This window comes from Saccopteryx bilineata, chromosome 3 (assembly GCF_036850765.1).
Source record: "Saccopteryx bilineata isolate mSacBil1 chromosome 3, mSacBil1_pri_phased_curated, whole genome shotgun sequence".
NCBI classification, from domain to species: Eukaryota; Metazoa; Chordata; class Mammalia; order Chiroptera; family Emballonuridae; genus Saccopteryx; species Saccopteryx bilineata.
Genome location: NC_089492.1, coordinates 295,350,128 through 295,371,771, shown reverse-complemented (window position 1 = coordinate 295,371,771; position 21,644 = coordinate 295,350,128). Strand labels below are relative to the sequence as shown.

Sequence of the window (21,644 nt, the reverse complement as noted above, 5' to 3'; positions counted from 1 at the left end):
AACCTCTTGAGTCTTGAGGGGCTGCCTTTGTTATTTCTCAGCTGATCACTGTTGAGATGATCGTGTAGTCTTTGTATACCACAGTATCTTTTTACTTATATTAACATTTACTAAGTGAACACTTTATGCTAGGCACTGTGCTGAGCACTTGACATACATTATCTCATTTAATGCTCACATTAACTTTTGAGGTAGTACCATTGCTGTTCCTATACTATAAATAAAACTGAAGCTTACAAAAGACAAAAGGTTTCTCTAAAATTAGTGGGCTAAAAAATTGGCAGAGGAAAGATTAGAAACAAATCTATTTGATGCTGGAATATAAATGCTTAATTATGGATAAGTCTCCAAAGAATGAGATGGATACGGGCATAAGATAGCGCTTTTGTAAGGTAGACTGGCAGGGGATACTAGGGGAGGGTCTATTTAGGCTATTTTAAAGAATGTGTGCTTTAACCTAAGCACGATGGGATGCCATTGAGGGGTTTGAATGAGAGGAGTGATATGATTAAAATTTTTAATACAGGTTTGTCTGCAGTGTGGACAACTAACTGACAAAGTCAGTGGAAAATACAAGCAACCAATTAGAAAGCTATTTCCCAGGGTCCATGTCAAGTAGATTCTTGTGCACTGGACAAGGATGATGCAGTGTAAATGATGAAAGGAGATCCCAGGCATATTTAGGAGATAAAACCTACAGGTCTTGGTAACTGATTGGATCTTGAGGGTAAAGGAGAAGAGAGACTCAAGAATGACCCCATAGTATGAATTCTCTCATGATGGGACAGGTGGGCACGCTGCCTGAAGGATTTCCTACAGTCCTTACATTCGTAGGGTCTCTCTCCAGTGTGGATTCTTTGATGCAGAGTAAGGGAACCACTGTAGCTGAAGGCCTTCCCACACACATGACATTCATAAGGCTTCTCTCCAGTATGAATGCGCTGGTGCTGGGCAAGGCCGGCATTCTGGCTGAATGTCTTCCTACATTCCTTACACACGTAAGGCTTTTCTCCGGTATGACTCCGCTGGTGTTGTGCCAGCGATGAGCTGTTGCTGAAGGCCTTCCCACATTTGATACACTCATAGGGTTTCTCCCCAGTATGCACCCGCTGGTGCTGATCGAGGTAGGCAATCTGGCTGAAGGCCTTCTGACACACTTTGCATTCATAAGGTTTCTCCCCAGTGTGAACTCTCTGGTGTTGAGCAAGGTGTGCGTACTGGCTGAAGGTCTTCCTACACTCCTTACATTCGTAAGGCCTCTCTCCCGTGTGAATTCTCTGATGGACGATGAGGTAACCACGATGGCTGAAGGCCTTCCCACACACGTGACAGACATAAGGTTTCTCTCCTGTGTGGATTCTCTGATGCTGGGCGAGAAATGAACCATTACTGAAGGCCTTTCCACATTCAACACATTCGAACGGTCTCTCTCCAGTGTGCACTCTCTGGTGTTGCGTCAGGTGTGCAATCTGGCTGAAGGCTTTCTTACATTCGTTACACTGATATGGTTTCTCTCCAGTATGAACTCTCTGGTGTTGCGCAAGGTGTGCATTCTGGCTGAAGGCCTTCCTGCATTCTTTACACTCGTAGGGCTTCTCCCCAGTATGGATTCGCTTATGTTGAGCTAAGTTGGCACTCTGGCTGAAGCTTTTCCCACATTCAACACAGGCATAGGGCTTCTCCCCCGTATGAATTCTCTGATGGAGAGTAAGGGATGAACTCTGGTTGAAGACTTTCTCACACTCATTACATTTCAAAAGTTTCTTTTCTACATACACCCTCTTACGTTTCCTTTCAAGGGATTGTTTTTGGTAACGTCTCTTTTGTGGCTCATGCTTATGTGCTCTTTCTCTGCTGGGGAAACTCTGTTTTATAGCAAAGATTGCATCCTGGTGGAAGGTTCCCCAAGATTTGGTATATTCATTCCTTGGATCTTCAGCGAGGATTTCTTTATGGGTGATGAGCAGTTGACTAGAATAGACCTTCTTACTTCCCAGTTTGCTCTTCCACCAGCTCACACTTTTAGAGTCTTCTCTCAGACTGGGGCAATTAGGGCTGTACCTAAGACGGCTTCTTCCCATTGTCACTGTTTTGGAGGATTCTTCATAAATCACTTGCTTTGATGAAAAGTTGCTGTTTTTATATGCATAATCCCAATCTAAAAGATAGTAAGAAAAAAAGAGTCTTTTGTGTTTAGGTAATACAGAGAAGGACTTGTAAAACAAAAATTAGTGAAAAAAATACATAAGAAATCTGAGGATTTAATAGCTGTTAAATGCAGTTTAAAAAGTATGATATTATAAAAAAAAACAACAAGAATTTTAAAAAGCTGATTAAAGATGTAAATTTAAAAAGATCTTCCTGAATATCCTTTTCTGTGAGATATATTCCCACCAAATGTCAATTTTTCAATTGATCCCTAAAGCTGAGAAGCCTTTCAGGTGTCCCCAAACTACGGCCCACGGGCCACAATGCGGCCCCCTGAGGCCATTTATCCGGCCCCCACTGCACTTCTGGAAGGGGCACCTCTTTCATTGGTGGTCAGTGAGAGGACCACTGTATTTGGCAGCCCTCCAATGGTCTGAGGGACAGTGAACTGGCCCCCTGTGTAAAAAGTTTGGAGACCCCAAGTAATTTTGTATCAAATTGCTTGATTTTATTAACCTGCCACTGCTTTCCCCTCTCCATTCCCAAATCGGATCACCTGTTCTGCTCAAGATTTCTCAATAGTTTCTCAGCACTTTTGAAATTCCTATCATTGGTTCACAAAACCAATGTTAGCACATGAACATAAATGTAAAACCTTTAATAACATTGTAGCACATCAAATCCAGGAAAATATAAAAGCATAACCACGATCAAGTATTGTTTATCCCAGGAATGCAAGGTTGGTTTAATAGGTGAAAATCAACGATCACTCCATCAAGAGATTGAAGATGAAAAATCATATGATCATTTCAACAGATGTAGAAAGAGTATTTTACTAAATTTATTTGTAAAAATTCTCAGCAAACCAGGAATAGAAAGGAACTTCTAAAACTGAGAAAGAGCCTTTACACAAACTAACATCAAACTTTCTGGTGAAAGACTGAATACCTGTCCCCTTAAGATTGAGAACAATGCAGGTGTATCTATCTGCTCTTACCAGTCTATTCAGCATTGTAAGGAGGCTCTAGCTATTGTAATAAATCAAGAAAAACAAGGCACAAGGATCAGAAAGGAAGAAATAAAACTGTATTGGCAGGTAATATGATTGTCTATGCAGAAAATGGTCAGAAACCTACAAAACAATGACTAAAATAACTACTAGATGAATCTAGCAAAGTTAAAAGCTATAAAGTTAATATAAAATCAATTTCCATTTTTGCATACAACAAACAAACAAGTGGAAGATGGAGTTCTTAAGAATTTTATTTATAATAGCACAAAAAATTAAGACTCATAAAAAGTTTGTTTTTAGATATTTAAGACCACTACACTGGATACAACAGAATATTGTGAACAGAAAGAAGACTAATAAATGATTAAATAAGCCATATTCATGAACTGGAAAGCTCAATGATGTTAGGATTTCAATTCCCTCCCGAATTGATGTACAGAGTCATCATAATCCCAATCAAAAATTTTAGGTAGAAATTCTCAACTTTGTTCTAAAATTTATATGGAAATGCAAATGATCTAAAACAGCCAAAGTGGTATTACAAATTGAACTCTCTGATATCAAAATTTACTATATAGCTACAGATATCAGACAGTATGTTACTGGTGAAAGGATGGACATACAGATCAATGGAACAGAACCAAGTTCAGAACTTAGACCCATGCATTTATGGTCAGCCAATTTTCAACAAAGGTACTACTAACAAGGCGATATAACAGGGATTGGAAAGTCTTTACAACAAAGGATACTGGAGCAACTGAATATCCAAAAGGGAGAAAAAATGAACCTCAATCTTTATTTCACACAAGGCACAAAAATCAGGTCAATGGATCGTACACCCAAATATAAAATATAAAATTCCTAGAAAGAAACATAAAAGAAAATGTTGATGACCTGGGAGTAAGCAAGAATTTCTTATATAGGGTGCAGAAGCACCAACCAAGACAAATTAATAAATGGACTTCATAAAAATGGAAAACTGTGGATATGGAAAAGACAGCAGTAAACACACACACACACACACACGCGCACGCACGCACAAAACATAAACCACAACTGGCATGCATACATATATCCCAACACACATAAATGACAAAGGACTTGGACTAAGGTAAACATCTATCCCTTACAACTAACTCAATAAGAAGAAAAACAACCCACTCAAACACGGGCAAAAAATTTGAACAAACACTTCACAGAAGATAAATGAATGGCCAAGAAGTTCATGGAAAGATGCTCAACATTATTAGTAAAAAATCATGAATCAAAAAATGAATCAATCCTTTAAGGGAGGTGAGTGACTGAAAAGGAAAAATAGAGGCATTGCTGCGTCCGGATTTTTTCAATGTGATGGAGTGACCCGGACAAAAGTAAAAAGTAAGAACAAGGAGACCCTATGACACCTGGACCCAAAGAACAGGACAGGTTCTCAGAGAAGACAGTGATGGGAGAGAAAATAAGTTGGGAAGCTCATGCTAAAGATGCCTCGGTGTTTGTCCAAGGCCTGTAGCCGTTAAGAAAAGCTACTCAGAAACCATCAGTTACAAGCTGGAACTCTCTCAGAATGGGAGAGCCTTCCTTTCTTGCAATGGCCTTGACCTCCCCAGTTCTCTCTCACTCACCAGAGCTTGTGCCCCCAGTCCTCGCCTTCTCCGCCAGCCACGGCTCTTTTCCTTGCTCCAGCAGTGAGATCACCTCTGGCTTAGACATAGAGACTCCTGCTTATGAGACATAAAGGAGGAATTATTAGCCAGGCCCTCAAATCAGATTGAGTAGCGTGATGATCAGGAGGTAGTGGGGGGGGGGCATTACAGAAGGGAGTCGTGGGAGCAGAAGTGTTCTGAAGAATGAGGAAGAGGAAGGTGCAGACATAGTTGAATGAAGCTGCCTGTTCTACAAATCCCAGCCTGTTTGGGGGGGGAGCACCAGGAAAGAGAAGTTCAGTAAAGTACCATAGTTCCCCACATATAAAATGCTCCCACATATAAGACGCACCTTAATTTTGGGGGCCCAAAATTTGAAAAAGAAATGTATGACATAAAGTTATTGAACTCAGGTTGTTTTCTTCATAAAATTCGTACAACTCCTCATCATTGACAAAACTCCCATCCGTTAGCTTGTCCTCATCTGTGTCTGAGGACAAATCAATGTCTTCAACAACGAGCACAAAAACAAGTGCGGGAAAAGCGGGAAATGCAAGTAAAAAGTCTACAACTGGCCCTGGCCAGTTGGCTCAGTGGTAGAGTGTCAGCCAGGCGTCTGGAAGTCTCAGGTTCAATTCCCAGCCAGGGCACACAGGAGAAGGGCCCATCTGCTTCTCCACCGTTCCCCCTTTCCTTCCTCTGTCTCTCTTCCCTTCCCACAGCCAAGGCTCCATTGGAGCAAAGTTGGCCCGGGTGCTGAGGATGGCTCCATGGCCTCCACCTCAGGTGCTAAAAAGAGCTCAGTTGCTGAGCAACAAAGAAGCGCCCCGGATGGGCAGAGCATCACCCCCTAGTGGGCATGCCGGGTGGATCCCTGTTGGGTACATGCAGGAGTTTGTCTGTTTGCCTCCCCGCTCCTACGTTCGGAAAAATACAAAATATTAAAAAAAAAAATCTACAACCCCTGTATAAGACGTGCCCGGTTTTTAGACCCCCAATTTTTTGTAAAATGGTGCATCTTATACATGGGGAAATACGGTAGGTCAGAGGCTTCCTACACATTATGCTGCAGAGCAGCCCAATGTGCAGATTTGGAATTATGGGGAGACCTCACCCAGGGAGACCAGGTTCCTGTAGTTCTCCAGCATCACCTTTCGGTACAGATTCCTCTGAGCAAGATTCAGCCATTCCCACTCCTCTTGAGAGAAATCTATGGCCACATCCCCAAATGTCACCACATCCTGAAATGACATAAACACACTTGTCCAACCAGTGTTCTTACCCTCCCATGGACGTAGTCTGAAGAGCTAAATCAGCTATGGTTTTGGAGAGAAAGACCATGTATAGTGCCATTTTCTGGAGGTATTTTACATTCTGAGCAACACAGGTCAAGTAATGGCTGGGTGACTCCCCTGTGCTTACTTTTTTTCTTTCTTTCTTTTTTTTCTTTCTTTTTTTCTTTTCTTTGAAGCTGGAAACGGGGAGAGACAGACAAACAGACTCCCGCATGCGCCCGACCGGGATCCACCCGGCACTCCCACCAGGGGTGACGCTCTGCCCACCAGGGGGCGACGCTCTGCCCCTCGAGGGCGTCGCCCTGCCGCGACCAGAGCCACTACAGCGCCTGGAGCAGAGGCCAAGGAGCCATCCCCAGCGCCCGGGCCATCCTCACTCCAATGGAGCCCTGGCTGCGGGAGGGGAAGAGAGAGTCAGAGAGGAAGGAGGGGAGTGGGTGGAGAAGCAAATGGGTGCCCCTCCTATGTGCCCTGGCCGGGAATCGAACCCGGGTCCCCCGCAAGCCAGGCCGACGCTCTACCGCTGAGCCAACCGGCCAGGACCTCCCCTGTGCTTACTTTTGATGTCGCCATGCTAAGTGTACTATTTCAGAGTTAGCCTCTGCTGACAGAGAAGATTTATAGCACAAGAGTGAGCATAACAGCACTCAACAATCAAGTGTAAAATAATACATTGTGCACACTAAATGCGAGAGTGTGTCTCAGTGTGGAAAATCAGGGTAGGTTGCAGCAGTGAAGAAGGACTTCGAGGAAGAGACAGGAATGTGAGTTAAGTCTTCCAAGATGTCGGTGGTCTAAACCTGCATTTTTCCAAACTCTATGGTGGAATATTCCAGATGTACCAGTAAGATGCGTATGTGTGTGTAAATATGTGTGTATGTGTGTGTAAATAATAGTAATACATATACATACACACATATGCACATCCTAATATATACATACACATCCTATCCTATTGATGTTTATAATACTAATTTTCTAAAATTAAGTGCTGTATTTTTTGCTCCATAAGACACACCTGACCATAAGACACACCTAGGGTTTTAAGGAGGAAAATAAGAAAAAAAATATTCTGAACCAAATGGTGTGTTAAAATATTTAATAAAATACCATATTTTTCACTCCATAAGACACACAGGCATTTACCCCTCCACTTTTAGGGGGGAAAAAGTGCATCTTATGGAGTGAAAAATACGGCACATATGTAAGAAAATAGTAAACAAGTTTTGTAGTGATTTTGAAAAAATATAATTAAAACAAATGTACACCATTTACACAGAAGAAGCAGGGTCCACAAAAGGTTATCTAACAGCTTTTGATGACTCCACTGAGTTTCAAAAACACCTGGAAACCTATCATGCTCCCTAAGAGACAAAATAATAGTAATTTTAAACACTGCTAATAAACTCAGTGACTATTTCCAGTGTGATCATGAAGTACATCAGAAATACCTACAGCTCTCAATGGAGGGAAACACCCAATTTCACATGTCCAATGTGCAAGAGAGTTTTTTGAATGTCACTAGATGGCTAGGTCTCAAATACTGCCACTGTATGTTGAATAAGGTTCTTATTCACAATGTGCGACAAGACCTAATCTGCTCCCTAAAAATTCAAAATGGGTATCCTTCCTAACGAGGTACATCTGCTCCGGGTTATCAGGGTTTGCTGTATAGTTTTGGACATGCTTCTTAGGTTTGGCATGTCACAGACCAAGGTCCCGTCTCAGCTGGGCTGATGGGCAGGTGGCACTCAATGGGACATACCTGGACAGGTGAACTGAGTGGTCAGATACTGAAATACCACCGCACAGGTTGGTGAACAGCTACCACACGGACCCTGCGGGCCACCATGCCAGATGTCCCCTCCATCCTGCAGTAGAGGGGGAGGCCTAGCATGCCAGCACCTTTGAGGACCCCAGATGGAGTGAGTTCTGGTGTATTCTTGGCCTTAGTGGTTGTCAAATAGCAACATCACTTCTCCCCTTCCTGTGACTCACAGAGTAATGCTCCTACTGACAATGTGTTTAAGTGCGTCACTGATTTCACACAAAAACCTTTCTCATCAAAAAAATTCATGTCCCTGACCAGTTGGCTCAGCGGTACAGCGTTGGCCTGCTGTGTAGAAGTCCCAGGTTCAATTCCCAGCTGAGGCACACAGGAGAAGCGCCCATCTGCTTCTCCATCCTCCCCTCTCTCCTTCCTCTCTATCTCTCTCCTTTCCTCCCACAGCCAAGGCTCCATTGGAGCAAAGGATGGCTCTGTAGCCTCTGCCTCAGGCGCTAGAGTGGCTCTGGTTGCAACAGAGCGACACCCCGGATGGGCTGAGCATCACCCCCTGGTGGGCATGCCAGGTGGATCCCGGTCAGGCACATGCAGGAGTCTGGACAGGGGCTAATGTTCCTTTTTATTTTTAATTTTTTAAAAAAATTGACTTGATAGAGAGAGAGGAAGGGAGGGAGAGAGAAAGAGAGAGACAGGAAAATCAACCTGTTCCTGTACGTGCCCTGACCGGGGATCAAACTAGCAACCTCTGTGCTTCCAGTCAATTCTCCAACCAACTGAGCTAACCGCCCAGGGCTTAAGTTCTTAAAGACATTTTTTAGCTGCACTAATGGATCCTAGGTTTCAATCATCTTATTCACATTTTTCACTTGGCCAATGAGACTTGGCTACCTTTCAAGTATTTTTATATTTGTTTTTATGTGGTAAAACAGAATTTTCATAAAATTTTGGCATCATAAAAAGAAACTTAGAAAATGATAGTCAGTATTTCTACCTTCAGTGAATTTTTTCCCTTTTTACACATGATTGTAGCCAAAAGGCCAAGAAGTTCCCCCTCCCTTTTTTTAAGTTAAAGAATTGGAAGTCCTCCACATCCCCACACCTACCTATCAGATAACCTTACCTCTTAGAAGTGGCCAAAATTTACAGTTAGTATATGTTTGTTTAAATGTTTCCTTATACAGATGTCTATCATTATCTATACATATTCATTGACTTATAACATCAGTCATGTTGGGTAGATAATATCACACAGTATAAGCATGCCCTATCTTAAGTACTAACCCGTTGATTATTTTCAGTTGTGTGAATCTTAATTTTTCACTCTGATGCTGCAATGTCTCTATTTTCTTTTCTTTTTTTTTTTTTTTTCTGAAGTTAGAAGTGAGGAGGCAGAGAGACAGACTCCTGCATGCGCCCAACCGGGATCCACCCAGCATGCCCACCAGGGGGTGATGCTCTGCCCATCTGGGGCGTTGCTCCGCTGCAATTGGAGCCATTCTAGCATCTGAGGTGGAGGCCATGGAGCCATCCTCAGCACCCGGGCCAACTTTGCTCCAGTGGAGCCTTGGCTGTGGGGGGGGGGGGAGATAGAGAGAAAGGAGAAGAGGAATGGTGGAGAAGCAGATGGGTGCTTCTCCTGTGTGCCCTGGCCAGGAATCAAACCCGGGACTTCCACATGCCAGGCTGATGCTCTACTGCTGAGCCAATCAACCGGGGCTCTAGTTTCTTAAAATAAATTTTTATATGTTTTCCTGCCCATTGAGACTAGGATATCCCCAAATTACATAAGCTCAGAAAAAAAATTAAATTACACTCTTTTAACCCAGCAAGAAGAGGAGCTAACGAAAACCCGGTCTGGCTGGGAATAAAGTACTGACCTGCAGTACTTTACTGCAGAGAAATATTAAATAGGGGTTCTTCAGGTAGAAGAAAGTTGAAAGCAAATGGAAGCATAGAAACAAAGGAAAAAATTAGGTGCCCAAAACAGAAACTATACACCATATATAACATCTACTGACAATAGTTTCTTGGGGTCAATTGCTATAGGGTCTTATCTTGTTCAGGAAGCAGTAAGAGAATTATAGAAGGAAGATTATAGGAGGAAGAAAGAGGATTATTACCTAATGAGTAAAAGATACATATTATCCTAGAGTGTTCATTAAAAGAATAATATATAGGCCTTGCCTATATATTATTTTCAGTTGTGTGAATCTTAATTTTTCACTCTGATGCTGCAATGTCTCTATTTTCTTTTTTTATTATTATTTTTTATTATTTTACTGGTTGGCTCAGTGGTAGAGCGTCGGCCCACTGTGTGGAAGTCCCGGGTTCGATTCCCGGCCAGGGCACACAGGAGAAGGACCCATCTGCTTCTCTACCCTTCCCCCTCTCCTTTCTCTCTATCTCTCTCTTCCCCTCCCACAGCCAAGGCTCCATTGGAGCAAAGTTGGCCCCGGGCCCTGAGGATGGCTTCATGTCCTCCCCCTAAGGGGCTAGAATGGCTCCTGCAGCAACGGAGCAACGCCCTAGATGGGCCAAGTATCGCCCCCTGGTGGGCATGCCGGGTGGATCCCAGTCGGGCATATGCGGGAATCTGTCTCTCTGCCTCCCCACTTCTCACTTTGGAAAAATACAAAACAAATAAAAATAAAAAACAAAAATAAAATGAGGCCCAGGGTAGTTACGGGCTAGATCACTTTATAGGTAGTGGTTTCATTTCCAAGTAAAACAGAAGCCAGTGAAGGTTCTGGGGGAAGGAATGAAATGATGTGCTCCGCCCCAGGGGGCACACCACCGTTCCCTACCACTCTCTTCAAATCGTCACTCACCTACTTTCATCTCTGCTCCTGACCCACCACATACCCTACATCTTCCCACAATGGCAGTGACAGGAATCTGTTGCTTCCCCCCGTTGGTCTCTATTTCCTCATGTATAAAATGAGATTTGGACAAGCTAACCCCCAATCTTCTTCCCGGCTTTATTATTTTATGAGCTTGGACCTGTGCTGTCCAATACACTAGTTCCTGACCACGTGTCGCTATTTAAATATAAATCAATTAGCATTATAAATTCAGTTCCTCAGTCACCCTGGTACAGACAAGTGCTCCACAGCCACGTGGGGCACATTTATTTTAAATGTATTTTTTAACGTTTCTTTATTGATTTTAGTGAGAGAGGAGAGAGGAGAGAGGAGAGAGACAGAGAGAGAGAGAGAGAGAGACAGGAAGATCGGTCTTTCCTATATGTGACTGGAAATTGAACCAGCAGCCTCTGTGCTTTGGGTGATGCTCTAACCAACCAAGCTATCCGGCCAGGACTACGTTTCTATCCTCAATCATTACAGGAAGTTCCACTGGACACTGCTGATTTCTGCTTCTGCCTCATCATCCTCTATACACCCAGTCTCTATATTTTCATCTAGTAGTGTGCATGGTTTTATTTTTCAGATACAACCTACACAAAGTGAGGAAAAAAAATTTTTTTCTAAATGAATAATCCATCCCTTCTCCGCATTATATAAATATAATAAACAAACCAGCCGGTACTAAATTCCATGCAAAAAAAAAGACAGAGTCTGTTTTAATTTACCACTTAGTCCAGTTAATATAGCACTTGGTACAGTTAAATCCTGAACAACTAACTATATGTCTAGTAAATGAGTTTTTTCTATTCTTATGTATACTTCCATTTGTTTCTAGACATTAAATACTGATCTTTCCATTTGTTCCTTCTGGCTCCCATGCCAGACTATTATTTACTGTTATAGATGGAGGTAGCCATTTTTAAATGTGGATTCAGGCCCTGGCCCGTGGCTCAGTGAATAGAGTGTCAGCCTAACATAGGGATGTCCTGGGTTCAATTCCCAGTCTGGACACACAGGAGAAGGGACCATCTACTTCTCCCCACCTCCCTCTCCTCCTTCTCTCCCTCTCCCCTTCCCACAGCCAGTGGCTTGATTGGTTCAAGCATGGCCCTAGGCACTGAGGATAGCTTGGTTAGTCCAAGCATCTCAGCCTCCGGTGCTAAAAATAGCTCAGTACTCAAGCATCGGCCCCAGACGGGGTTGCTTGGTGGATCCCAGTCAGGGTTCATGCAGGAGTCTGTCTCACTATCTTCCCTCCTCTCACTTAAGAAAATAAATAAATAAACAAATAAATGTGGACTCAAGTACTCCCTACTATTATTCTTTTACAAAAATGTTTCCTGCTATTTTTCCATTTTTATTCCACTAAACTTAACTGGATGACCTAGAATACACTAGCTATAGCCAGCTACTTACTGAGGATGTCCCTAAAGCAGGACCTCATTACTCCCATGAAGTTCAACTCCTCAAAGCCCACAGCACACCTGACCAGGCGGTGGTGCAGTGGATAGAGCATCAGACTGGGATGCAGAGGACCCAGGTTCAAAACTCAGAGGTTGCTGGCTTGAGTGTGGGCTCACCAGCTTGAGCGCGGGGTCCTGGCTTGAGCGTGGGATCATACACATGACCCCAAGGTCTCTGGCTTGAGCAAGGGGTCACTTGGTCTGCTGGAGACCCCAGTCAAGGCACTCAATGAACAACTAATGTGCCGCAATGAAGAATTGATGCTTCTCATCTCTCTCCCTTCCTGTCTGTCCCTATCTGTCCTTCTCTCTGTCCCTGTCACACACACACAAAACAAGCCCACAGCACACCTGAAAAAATCCCTGCCCTATCTGCCCCATGTGACACTACTACTCAAGACCCAACACATTCCATTCCTCAGGATCACCCTGAGCAAGAGACCTTGTCGCATACTATGACTAAGCTCTAAGCTGGTGGTCACATCTGAACACACATCCTGACCACCATGAATCAAGTCCCTACCACGGAGGCTCTTATATACCCCCCGGGAGTGCATGTTTGCCTCTTCAGAGATCCTAACCCATAGGAGTCGCTCAACGATTTCTTGAACGAAGACTAAAATGATAAGAAAAAGAGGAAGCTGCCCAACCTGTGGTGGCGCAGTGGATAGAGCGTCCACCTGGAACACTGAGGTCGCTGGTTCAAAACCCTGGGCTTGCCTGGTCAAGGCACATATGGGAGTTGATGCTTCCTGCTCCTCCCCCCCTACCCGCCTTCTCTCTCTCACCTCCTTCTCTCTAAAATGAATAAATAAAAATCTAAAAAAAATGCATTGGCTCACTGGGTTTTTTGGGAACCCCCTTTTTACTGGACTGGAGAACATGGGGACCAGGTCACCAATAGATGGGACTTTGTTTGGCTGGGGAGTTTCAGAAGAAAACCAAAACGTTCCCATAAAACCTCAATCAAGGCATTCTGGGGAAGGGGGAAGAAATGCTTCCTTACCTTGGACATGGCTTTAAAAATTTAAGAATTGATGGTGGCTCTCCTGTCCTCTTCCTTCAGGGCCCTCCGTGGTAGACAGGCAGTACCGGGAGAAAACAGAGCTGCAGAGGGAGACAGAAACCCTGCATCACCCGTCTAGAAACGCCCGTTTCCTTCTCCCCCACCACAGACCTAGGCTAGTGGTATCCCTGCATTGGTCATTCCTGTCTAAATTTACATACAATTCTTTTTCCCAGGTGTTTTTAGATCTCAGGAACCCCATTTGAACTTCCTGTGCATAAGCCCGCTCTTCCCTGATACTTATAAACAGGAACACTATCTACCCTTCAGAACAGCACTACCCAATAAGGATCCCCCCACACACACACCCTTCACACATGATGGCTCATCAGTGAAATTATTCAAGGCTTCACGGTACTAAGTAATTAAGCCCAACTGGAATCCAGGTCCAACTTTTTATTTATTTATTTATTTATTTTTTGTATTTTTCTGAAGTGAGAAGCAGGGAGGCAGAGAGACAGACTCCTGCATGCGCCTAACTGGGATCCACCCGGCATGTCCACCAGGGGGCAATGCTCTGCCCATCTGGGGCTTTGCTCCCTTGCAACCAGAGCTGTTCTAGTGCCTGAGGTGGAGGCCATGGAGCCATCCTCAGCGCTTGGGCCAACTTTGCTCCAATGGAGCCTTGGCTGTAGAAAGGGAAGAGAGAGACAGAGAGGAAGGAGAGGGGGAAGGGTGGAGAAGCAGATGGGCACTTCTCCTGTGTGTTCTGGCTGGGAATCAAACCCCGGGACTTCCACATGCCAGGCCGATGCTCTACCACTGAGCCAACCAGCCAGGGCCTCCAGGTCCAACTTTTAATCTTCCCACCAGATGATGATGATGTTGAAAGGAAACATGTCCCCACTCTTTCTACAAAGACTAGAGATCAGCTACAGAGTGGCGGTCTCAGAGAAAAAGCATCTTTACACTGAGTAGGAATCAGAGGGGTCATGTGGTCTGGAGGGCCCTGGGCCATGGAGTCAGGACAGGGTGCTTCTGGTCCTGGTTTGTGACAGGCGGCACCTGGGAACAGAGCTCTTGACTTTTCTGAGGAATTCCCCAGGGGAGACGTAAATGAGAGACTACCCATGAACAGTCACTGCAATTCCTTCACCTGTTCCTTCTTCTCTGACCCCACTGCGTGGAGAGTCAAGCAGCATCTTCAGTGATAAGGACCACTAGGTTGGGGGATGGAGATGCCCCCAACACCCCAAGCCCGAATCACGAGCTCCGCGACCTCCCTGGGGTTAGGGGACCACTCCGAACCTCAGGAAAATGGCACCTACTACACCCCAGGAGCTATTGGCGTCATCGGGAGATATAGATGATCCTTTGTGATCTACCCGTGGCAGGCATTCTGCCTTTTGTTTTCACAAACAGCACACAGTAGGTCTCCCTTTTTCTGTTCCAGAGGGACTTAGGGGAGAGTGATGTAGAGACCTTCTTCTGCACCAGAGAGGAGGGCCGAGGTCCAGCAGCCCGGTCTAAACGATGTCCAGGGCCCAAGGCTGGGGTGTCCTCCGTGTCTCCTCCTCCTCTCCTTCCCTGTCCCCACCGCTCCCTATGTCTTCTCTGCTTCCTGTGCATGTCTGCTCCCCACCCCCCCAGCACCGGCCCTCCTGCTGGCCCACCGGGGCCACGCTCCTCGCAGCGGGTCACTCAAGGCCACCTGGGGTCCACTGCCACGCTCACAGTGTCACTCTCAGTCCTAAGACCACACAATCAATCATAGCAGACTCACACGATCACACATGCATACACACATACATGCACACACATGCATATACACACATGCACACACATAGAGCTGCGCGGTGGCCCGCTCGCTGTCACAGCTATGGTCACACACACACACACAAAGTGACACGACCTCACACTGTCACACCCGCATGATGACTCCCAATTGGCTCCCACACGCGGTGATAGGTCCCTTCACCCGCCCGCCCGCCGGCCCCCGGACCTCCTCCTCACCGACTCCTCCCTCCGCGCCTCGGGCACAGACAGGGGGCTCAGCATCCCCCGGGGCCGGGGCGGGGACTCGATCCCAGGGCGGACCCGCGGACTCACAAAGGGGCCGAAGCGCTCGTGCGGGCGGGCTGCCGCCCGCCGCAGTGGCCACTGGGAAGTGTAGTCCAGCGTCGGGTACGGCGCAGAGCATGGTGGGACTGCTCGCCGGGTCCTCCATCACGCGGCACGCTAAGGCGGACCGAGGCCCGCCCAGGCCTAGGTGGATTGGTTCTACTGCGCAGGCGCATTTCGCTCGGGTTCCGCCCCACCCCCACCCCCCAAGTCCGGCGCGCGGCAGACGAGCCGTGATGCGCAAGCGCAGTGGGCGGAAACGGCAGCCTAGCCAGGACAAGCAAAGAGAAGAGTCCGCAGACGTACGAGTGGGAAAGATCTTGGGATGTCTCTTTCTTTTTCCTGTTTCTTCTCTCTCCTCAACTGTCTTTCTAAATCATTTATTTATTCAGCGCCTCCGTGTGCCGGGGACACAACTGTGAACCCGTAGCTGACGTTCTAATGCGGGAGACATTCAAGAGAAAAATAAATAAAAAGATACTAATGTATATATTCGGAAGTGATAGGGGTTATAAGAAAAAAACAAAACAGCCGAGTTTATAGATCATTCACTTCTTCCTTCTTTCAGTCATACTCTCTGGTTTCCAATGCACCCGTCTGAAAATATTTGATAAAACTCCTATCTTTCGTTCTAGCGCCGATTTATTCATGTCTCAGTTCTGCCAACTTTGGGTTGTACACTTCAGGGCTTCAACATGACGTTCCAACAAAGGCACCAATGACAAAAAGCATTACATGAGTTGGGAATTTTGATATTGAGAAAATAAAAAGAAAAAAGTAAAGTATTGTTGATAGTAACAAATCGTTGATATAAACAATAGGGTTACAAGCAGAAGGATCAAATAAGTGATCTATCCGTGTGAAAACCATAGAATTTATAGAAAGAATATCTGTGATGAAGCCATCTGTGCAAATACATCTTGGGTGCGTGTGTGTGGATGTGTGTTTACAAGTAGGAACAAAACTGCTACTATTTGCATTAAGACTCAATATGGGAAAAACTATTCGTATCTATGAATAGTTAAAGGAACACAATGCACAAAAATTGTTGGTTTTGTGTCCGACGAATTTCTGCTTATCTTTCCCCTTGCTTTTTCCAAACCACATAGACAAACCTTACGCAAGTTAAAGCATACTAGCAAACTGCCAGGTTTTTGCAGTCTTTTCCACATGTCACAAATGTTTGAAGAGTGAGTATCATTAGCCTGAAGATTTGTGGTAACATGTTTCATTTTCAGCCATTATCGCTTAAAGTTCTACAAAGCTTAGTAATAGTCACGAAGTGAATCAAAATTTACTTTGATTTTCATAAAAACACATTTGTCAATTTCAAATCAGCAGATGACTGCATATCAAAGTGTAATGTAATAATCCAATTACATCATTTTGAGCAGTTAAGATAAAATATGGACGGGACCCATTTATTTTGCTCTCAGTAGTCACAATGAAGATGCAATACTTTTATTTTTTTATGGCATAGTATGGAGCAATTTTAAGTCTATTATCTATTCTGAGTTAATTTTTATAAATAAGACTGAGGTCAAAGTCCTCTTTTTTGGGGGGGGGTGGCGTTGTTGGAGGCGTATGAATGGCTCCAGCACTGTTTGTTGAAAGACTATTCTTCCATTAAATTGCTTTAGTACCTTTGTCAAAAGTCATTTCAGATACCTGACAAGAACTTGTATCCAGAATATGTAAAAGACACTTAAAAGTGACTAATAAAAACAAAATAACAATTTCAAAAATGGCATTTTAATAGAAATTTCTCCAAAGACAAATTAAAAGACACTCAACATCATTAGTCCTAAATTATGACTATACCAGATACCAGTATTTCCTCATTTAAAATTCTAACCTAGGCCCTGGCCAATTGGATCAGCGGTAGAGCGTCGGCCCAGCGTGTGTGGAAGTCCTGGCCAGGACACACACAAGAAACACCCATTTGCTTCTCCATCCTTCCCCCTCTCCTTTCTCTCTCTTTCTTCCCCTTCCTCAGCCAAGGCTCCATTGGAGCAAGTTGGCCCGGGCACTGAGGATGGCTTCATGGCCTCTGCCTCAGGTGCTAGAATGGCTCCAGCCGCAAAGGAGCAACGCCACAGATTGGCAGAACATCGCCCCCTAGTGGACATGCCGGGTGGATCCGTGTAGGGCCAGTGCAAGAGTCTGTCTCTCTGCTTCCCTGCTTCTCACTTCAGAAAAATACAAAAAAAATAAAATTCTAACCTAAAAAAAAAAAAAAGATTCTAGCCTCGACTTTTCCCCTAAAATGATACAGTGCTCCCTCGTCTATCACGGGGGTTAGGTTCCAGAACCCCTCGCAATAGGTGAAATCCATGAAGTTGCAACCTTATATTTATTTTATTATTTATATATTTTAAGGCTTTATAAACCCTCCCCACACTCTTATAAACCTTCCCCACGCTGTTATTAACCTTTCCTACACTTTTTTTTTTTTGTATTTTTCTGAAGCTGGAAACGGGGAGGCAGTCAGACAGACTCCCGCATGCGCCCAACCGGGATCCACCGGGCATGCCCACCAGGGGGCGACACTCTGCTGTTGTTGTGGTTTGGGGGCACAGAGAGAGAGATCAGCAGACGGAATCATTAAGGACTAGCAAAGGACCACCGCTCGCTCAAGCAAATGGCCCTGAGTTCATGCAGTGTCCTAATTTTATTCACAAGACTTCAAAAAGCTTGTTTACTGAGAAATTGGCATAACATCAAGAGTAACCTTTTTTTTTTTCTTTCTATTCTGAAGCTGGAAATGGGGAGAGACAGTCAGACAGACTCCCGCATGCTCCTGACCGGGATCCACCCGGCACGCCCACCAAGGGCGACACTCTGCCCCTCCTGGGCGTCGCTCTGTTGCGACCAGAGCCACTCTAGCGCCTGGGGCAGAAGCCAAGGAGCCATCCCCAGTGCCCGGGCTATCTTTGCTCCAATGGAGCCTCGGCTGCGGGAGGGGAAGAGAGAGACAGAGAGGAAGGAGAGGGGGAGGAGTGGAGAAGCAGATGGGCGCTTCTCCTGTATGCCATGGCCGGGAATTGAAACCAGGACTTCTGCACGCCAGGCCAATGCTCTACCACTGAGCCAACCGGCCAGGGCTCAAGAGTAACTTTTACTTAAAGATACATAGAGTACACCTGCAAGATAGCTTAGTAACAACATAATATCAGAAGGCATTAATTGCTATTGCTTCTATGGATCCCACAACATTCCTCTCCTTATCTTAAGGGATAACCTTGGAAGGTACTGAAATCTTATGAGAATGTTTTACTGAGAAAAGCCCAGCAACTGCCTTCAGTCACATAGACCTGTTTCAGTGACCCACCTTCAAGTCACAAAACAATTTTCTTGGCAAAACATTCTTTTCTTGTTGGCTGTGTTCCCATCCAAGGCCATGCAGTGGGTTATTCCACTACATTTCCCCCTTTTTGTTTATGCTGAATGTTATGAAGCACCACAGAAAACACAGCCTTCTGTCATTCATCCCTTATTTCTCTTGCTTTGATTTGTCGACAGACTACATATAAAAGAAAACATAGAATTAATATTATTATAAAAAGTCCTACAGTGGATTCCCAAAATTCTTTAATATATTCAATAGGATTTAATTGCAATAAATTATCCATTAATCCCTTCAATATAGTTTGACATGTTAGAATTTCTAATTTTCTTTGAAAAGCTTCATGAATATGTCTTTGTAATTTAATGATTTTTTTAGTTACATTATCATGATTTAACAAATGTTTTTTAACATTTTCTTAATGGAAATAAGTATGATTTTAGGAAATAGGGGTAACACAAAAAGTAGTTACATTCTAATCACATCTTAGCTTAATTTGTCTTTGCAGGCTAACAATTTGATCTCTTAACACAATCATAGTCTGTTCTAAATCATTAACTTTAGTATTAATGTTACTATTTATACGTTATTGAGAAGTTCACAGTTGTTCAGAATCTTCATGCCATTTTTGCACAAAGTCCACAGTCTGTCTACTTTGATGTAATGTAACTCCAGATACAGCAGCCGCAGTGGTTACAGCTATTAGTTCCATAATGATGGCGATGATCAGTCCAACCAGTCTCTTGGTTCGCTTCAAGGACTTAATAAGATGTTGTAACAGCATCATGAAAGGGGAACCCTGCTACATCCGATGCATCTGTACTGGAATCTAGACTCCTGTTCAAGTTCTTAAAATGTAAAGACTTTGACTATTTTATTAAAAAGAATAGAAGAGTTAATACATGTACAAAAAGCACACTTATTGCAAGTTATTAAATAATTTTCAGCTGTCTATTTGGTTTCACCTATAACAAATATATAAAGCAATTTAACACAAGCAGATATGAAATGTGTTTCATTTTTCTTAAAGATTAACATAATATAATTAGAAGGATAATTTCTCCAGAGTTTTCCTTTCTACACTGACATATGTTTAAGTGCCATGGCTACTTTCCACAAATGATATTGTATAGGACCAAATTTTATATGAGGAGCTTGAGGTGACATCCTTCCTCTATGCTATATGATAGTATGATTACTTTGATTACCAGCTGTAATTAAACCATTGTTCTTATGCCACCTTAAATCAGCACCCTGCCCTTTAACTTGGGCAGAGCTATGAGGGATTTAATCTATAACGTTTTATGTACAGATGTATTACTTTTAAATCTATATCCTTGTAACAAACGTTGTTTTTTGTTTGTTTGTTTTCATCTCCTTTACTGTTATCTTTGACAATAGAAAGCCAAGCTTGAGCTTCTATGTTTAAACAATGTGGCTCATGTCCTATACATATAGGTAATTCCTTAACTCCTGTTGTATGATTTTCTAATTTTACGCCTTCTTTTGAAGGTGCTAAGAGACCTCTATCATTCAAAGGTCCTAGAAGCCAATTAGAGTCATTAACAAAAATAGGAAAGGCACTATTTTCCTAATGAATAGCTCTACTTAATGGAGGATTAGGAACATATGCCTAATAACTAAAATTTTCAGCTTTACTTACCGGAATTGTTACCAAAGCAATCATTGCTTAAAAACAGGTTAGTAGCATTTTTTTTTTCTAGTAGCTTATAGCATATTTTTACCATTAAAGGTCAGCTTTTTAAGTTGAACCCAACTTGGTATTTTAGCCTTTTCAATACCAAGCACTAGTACCTTTAAGATTCTTCTTTTGAAATTCATTTCTTCCATCTCAGCAATGGGTGGATATGGAAAGAATCTATTGTTCTTATTCATGTTGTTAGTTTAATTCTGCGAGCAGGACTCCAAAGGACTTCACCGGATTCTGCAATGACACAAGCAAACCCTCTTCCCCAATGTTGCACTACACTAGGTACCTATTGATCTAACTCACTTTTATAATGCATTGGTTGCTTTAATTTTAGAACTGTTATTTTTTGTCCAATGTCTGTAGCAGTCAAATTATCTTCTCCTGTATTTAGGAAATTTAAAGTAAATAAAGCTTTGAGTAACATAATTCTAGGGAATAATCTTTCTTCTCCCCCCTTTTGTTTAAGTAACATATTTTTCAGAGTGCAACTACTGTGTTCAATAATTGCTTGTTCTTGTGGATTATATGGAATTCTAGTAGTATGTTTAATATTCTAAAATGCTAAGAATTGTTGAAATTTAGTAGATGTATAGGCAGGACTATTGTGTTTTAATTGCTTTAGGAATGTCTATAACATTAAAAGCTTTAATAGGATGTTGAATGACACAATCAGCCTTTTCTTTAGGCAAAGGTGTGGCCTATCGAAAGGATGAATAAATATTAATAAAACCATACATAAGATAGTTTTTTAAAAGAAGAAATATGAGCAATATCTATTTGCTGCAGGTTATTACTGTGTTGCTCTCTAGAATTCATTCCTCTGGTAATGGAGGAGCATTTATAATACTATACTGAGGACAGTTTCTAACAATATTCCGAGCTTCTCACCAGGTTATTTTAAATTTTTGCATTAAATCTTTTTTATTTGTATGAGTCTTTGTATAAAACTTAGTAGCTATTTTTATTGATCTAATGAGTAATTGATCAACTTCATTATCTATAGTAGACATAGGTCCTGGTAAAGCTGTATGAGAACAAATGTGAGTTATATAGATAGGCAAATTTCATTCCTACAATAAAAGTTGTAACTCTTGAAACAATTTGTGCAATCTAGAATTATTATTTGAAATATGAACAGTTTCTATAAGTTTAATTGTATGTTCTACATATTGTGAATCAGTAACAATATTAATAGGACAGGATGTTTGAATTTTGTCTTTAACTACAATCAAACTACACTGATTTAAGG

The 21,644-nt window shown here is 43.1% G+C and overlaps 1 protein-coding gene across 7 annotated transcripts; it reads right to left on the bottom strand.

Annotated features, from left to right (window-relative positions):
• Positions 1-503: 503 nt before the first annotated feature.
• Positions 504-15,369, bottom strand: LOC136331844 (zinc finger protein 583). Of its 7 annotated transcripts, none has more exons than XM_066270916.1 (5): positions 15,231-15,369; positions 13,218-13,318; positions 5,918-6,044; positions 4,783-4,881; positions 504-2,158 (listed from the first exon to the last, which is right to left on the bottom strand). In XM_066270916.1, the coding sequence occupies exons 2-5, from the start codon at positions 13,224-13,226 to the stop codon at positions 681-683; spliced, it is 1,713 nt and encodes a 570-aa protein (XP_066127013.1). In that variant the 5' UTR covers positions 13,227-13,318; positions 15,231-15,369; the 3' UTR covers positions 504-680. The 7 variants fall into 7 exon arrangements, with proteins under 7 accessions (XP_066127013.1, XP_066127019.1, XP_066127016.1 ...); XM_066270922.1 differs by having other exon boundaries at positions 4,783-4,878; positions 5,955-6,044; XM_066270919.1 differs by having other exon boundaries at positions 15,327-15,368.
• Between the last annotated feature and the right edge of the window lie 6,275 nt (positions 15,370-21,644).

Excerpts from the sequence above, each read along its gene's own strand:
- LOC136331844 (XM_066270915.1), bottom strand. The coding sequence starts at position 6,056 with ATGTCATTTCAGGATGTGGTGACATTTGGGGATGTGGCCATAGATTTC. Across the intron at positions 4,882-5,917 it reads CAGGAACCTGGTCTCCCTGG|CAGGAGTCTCTATGTCTAAG; the intron begins GTGAGGTCTCCC and ends ATGTCTCATAAG. Across the intron at positions 2,159-4,782 it reads GACTGGGGGCACAAGCTCTG|ATTGGGATTATGCATATAAA; the intron begins GTGAGTGAGAGA and ends ACTATCTTTTAG.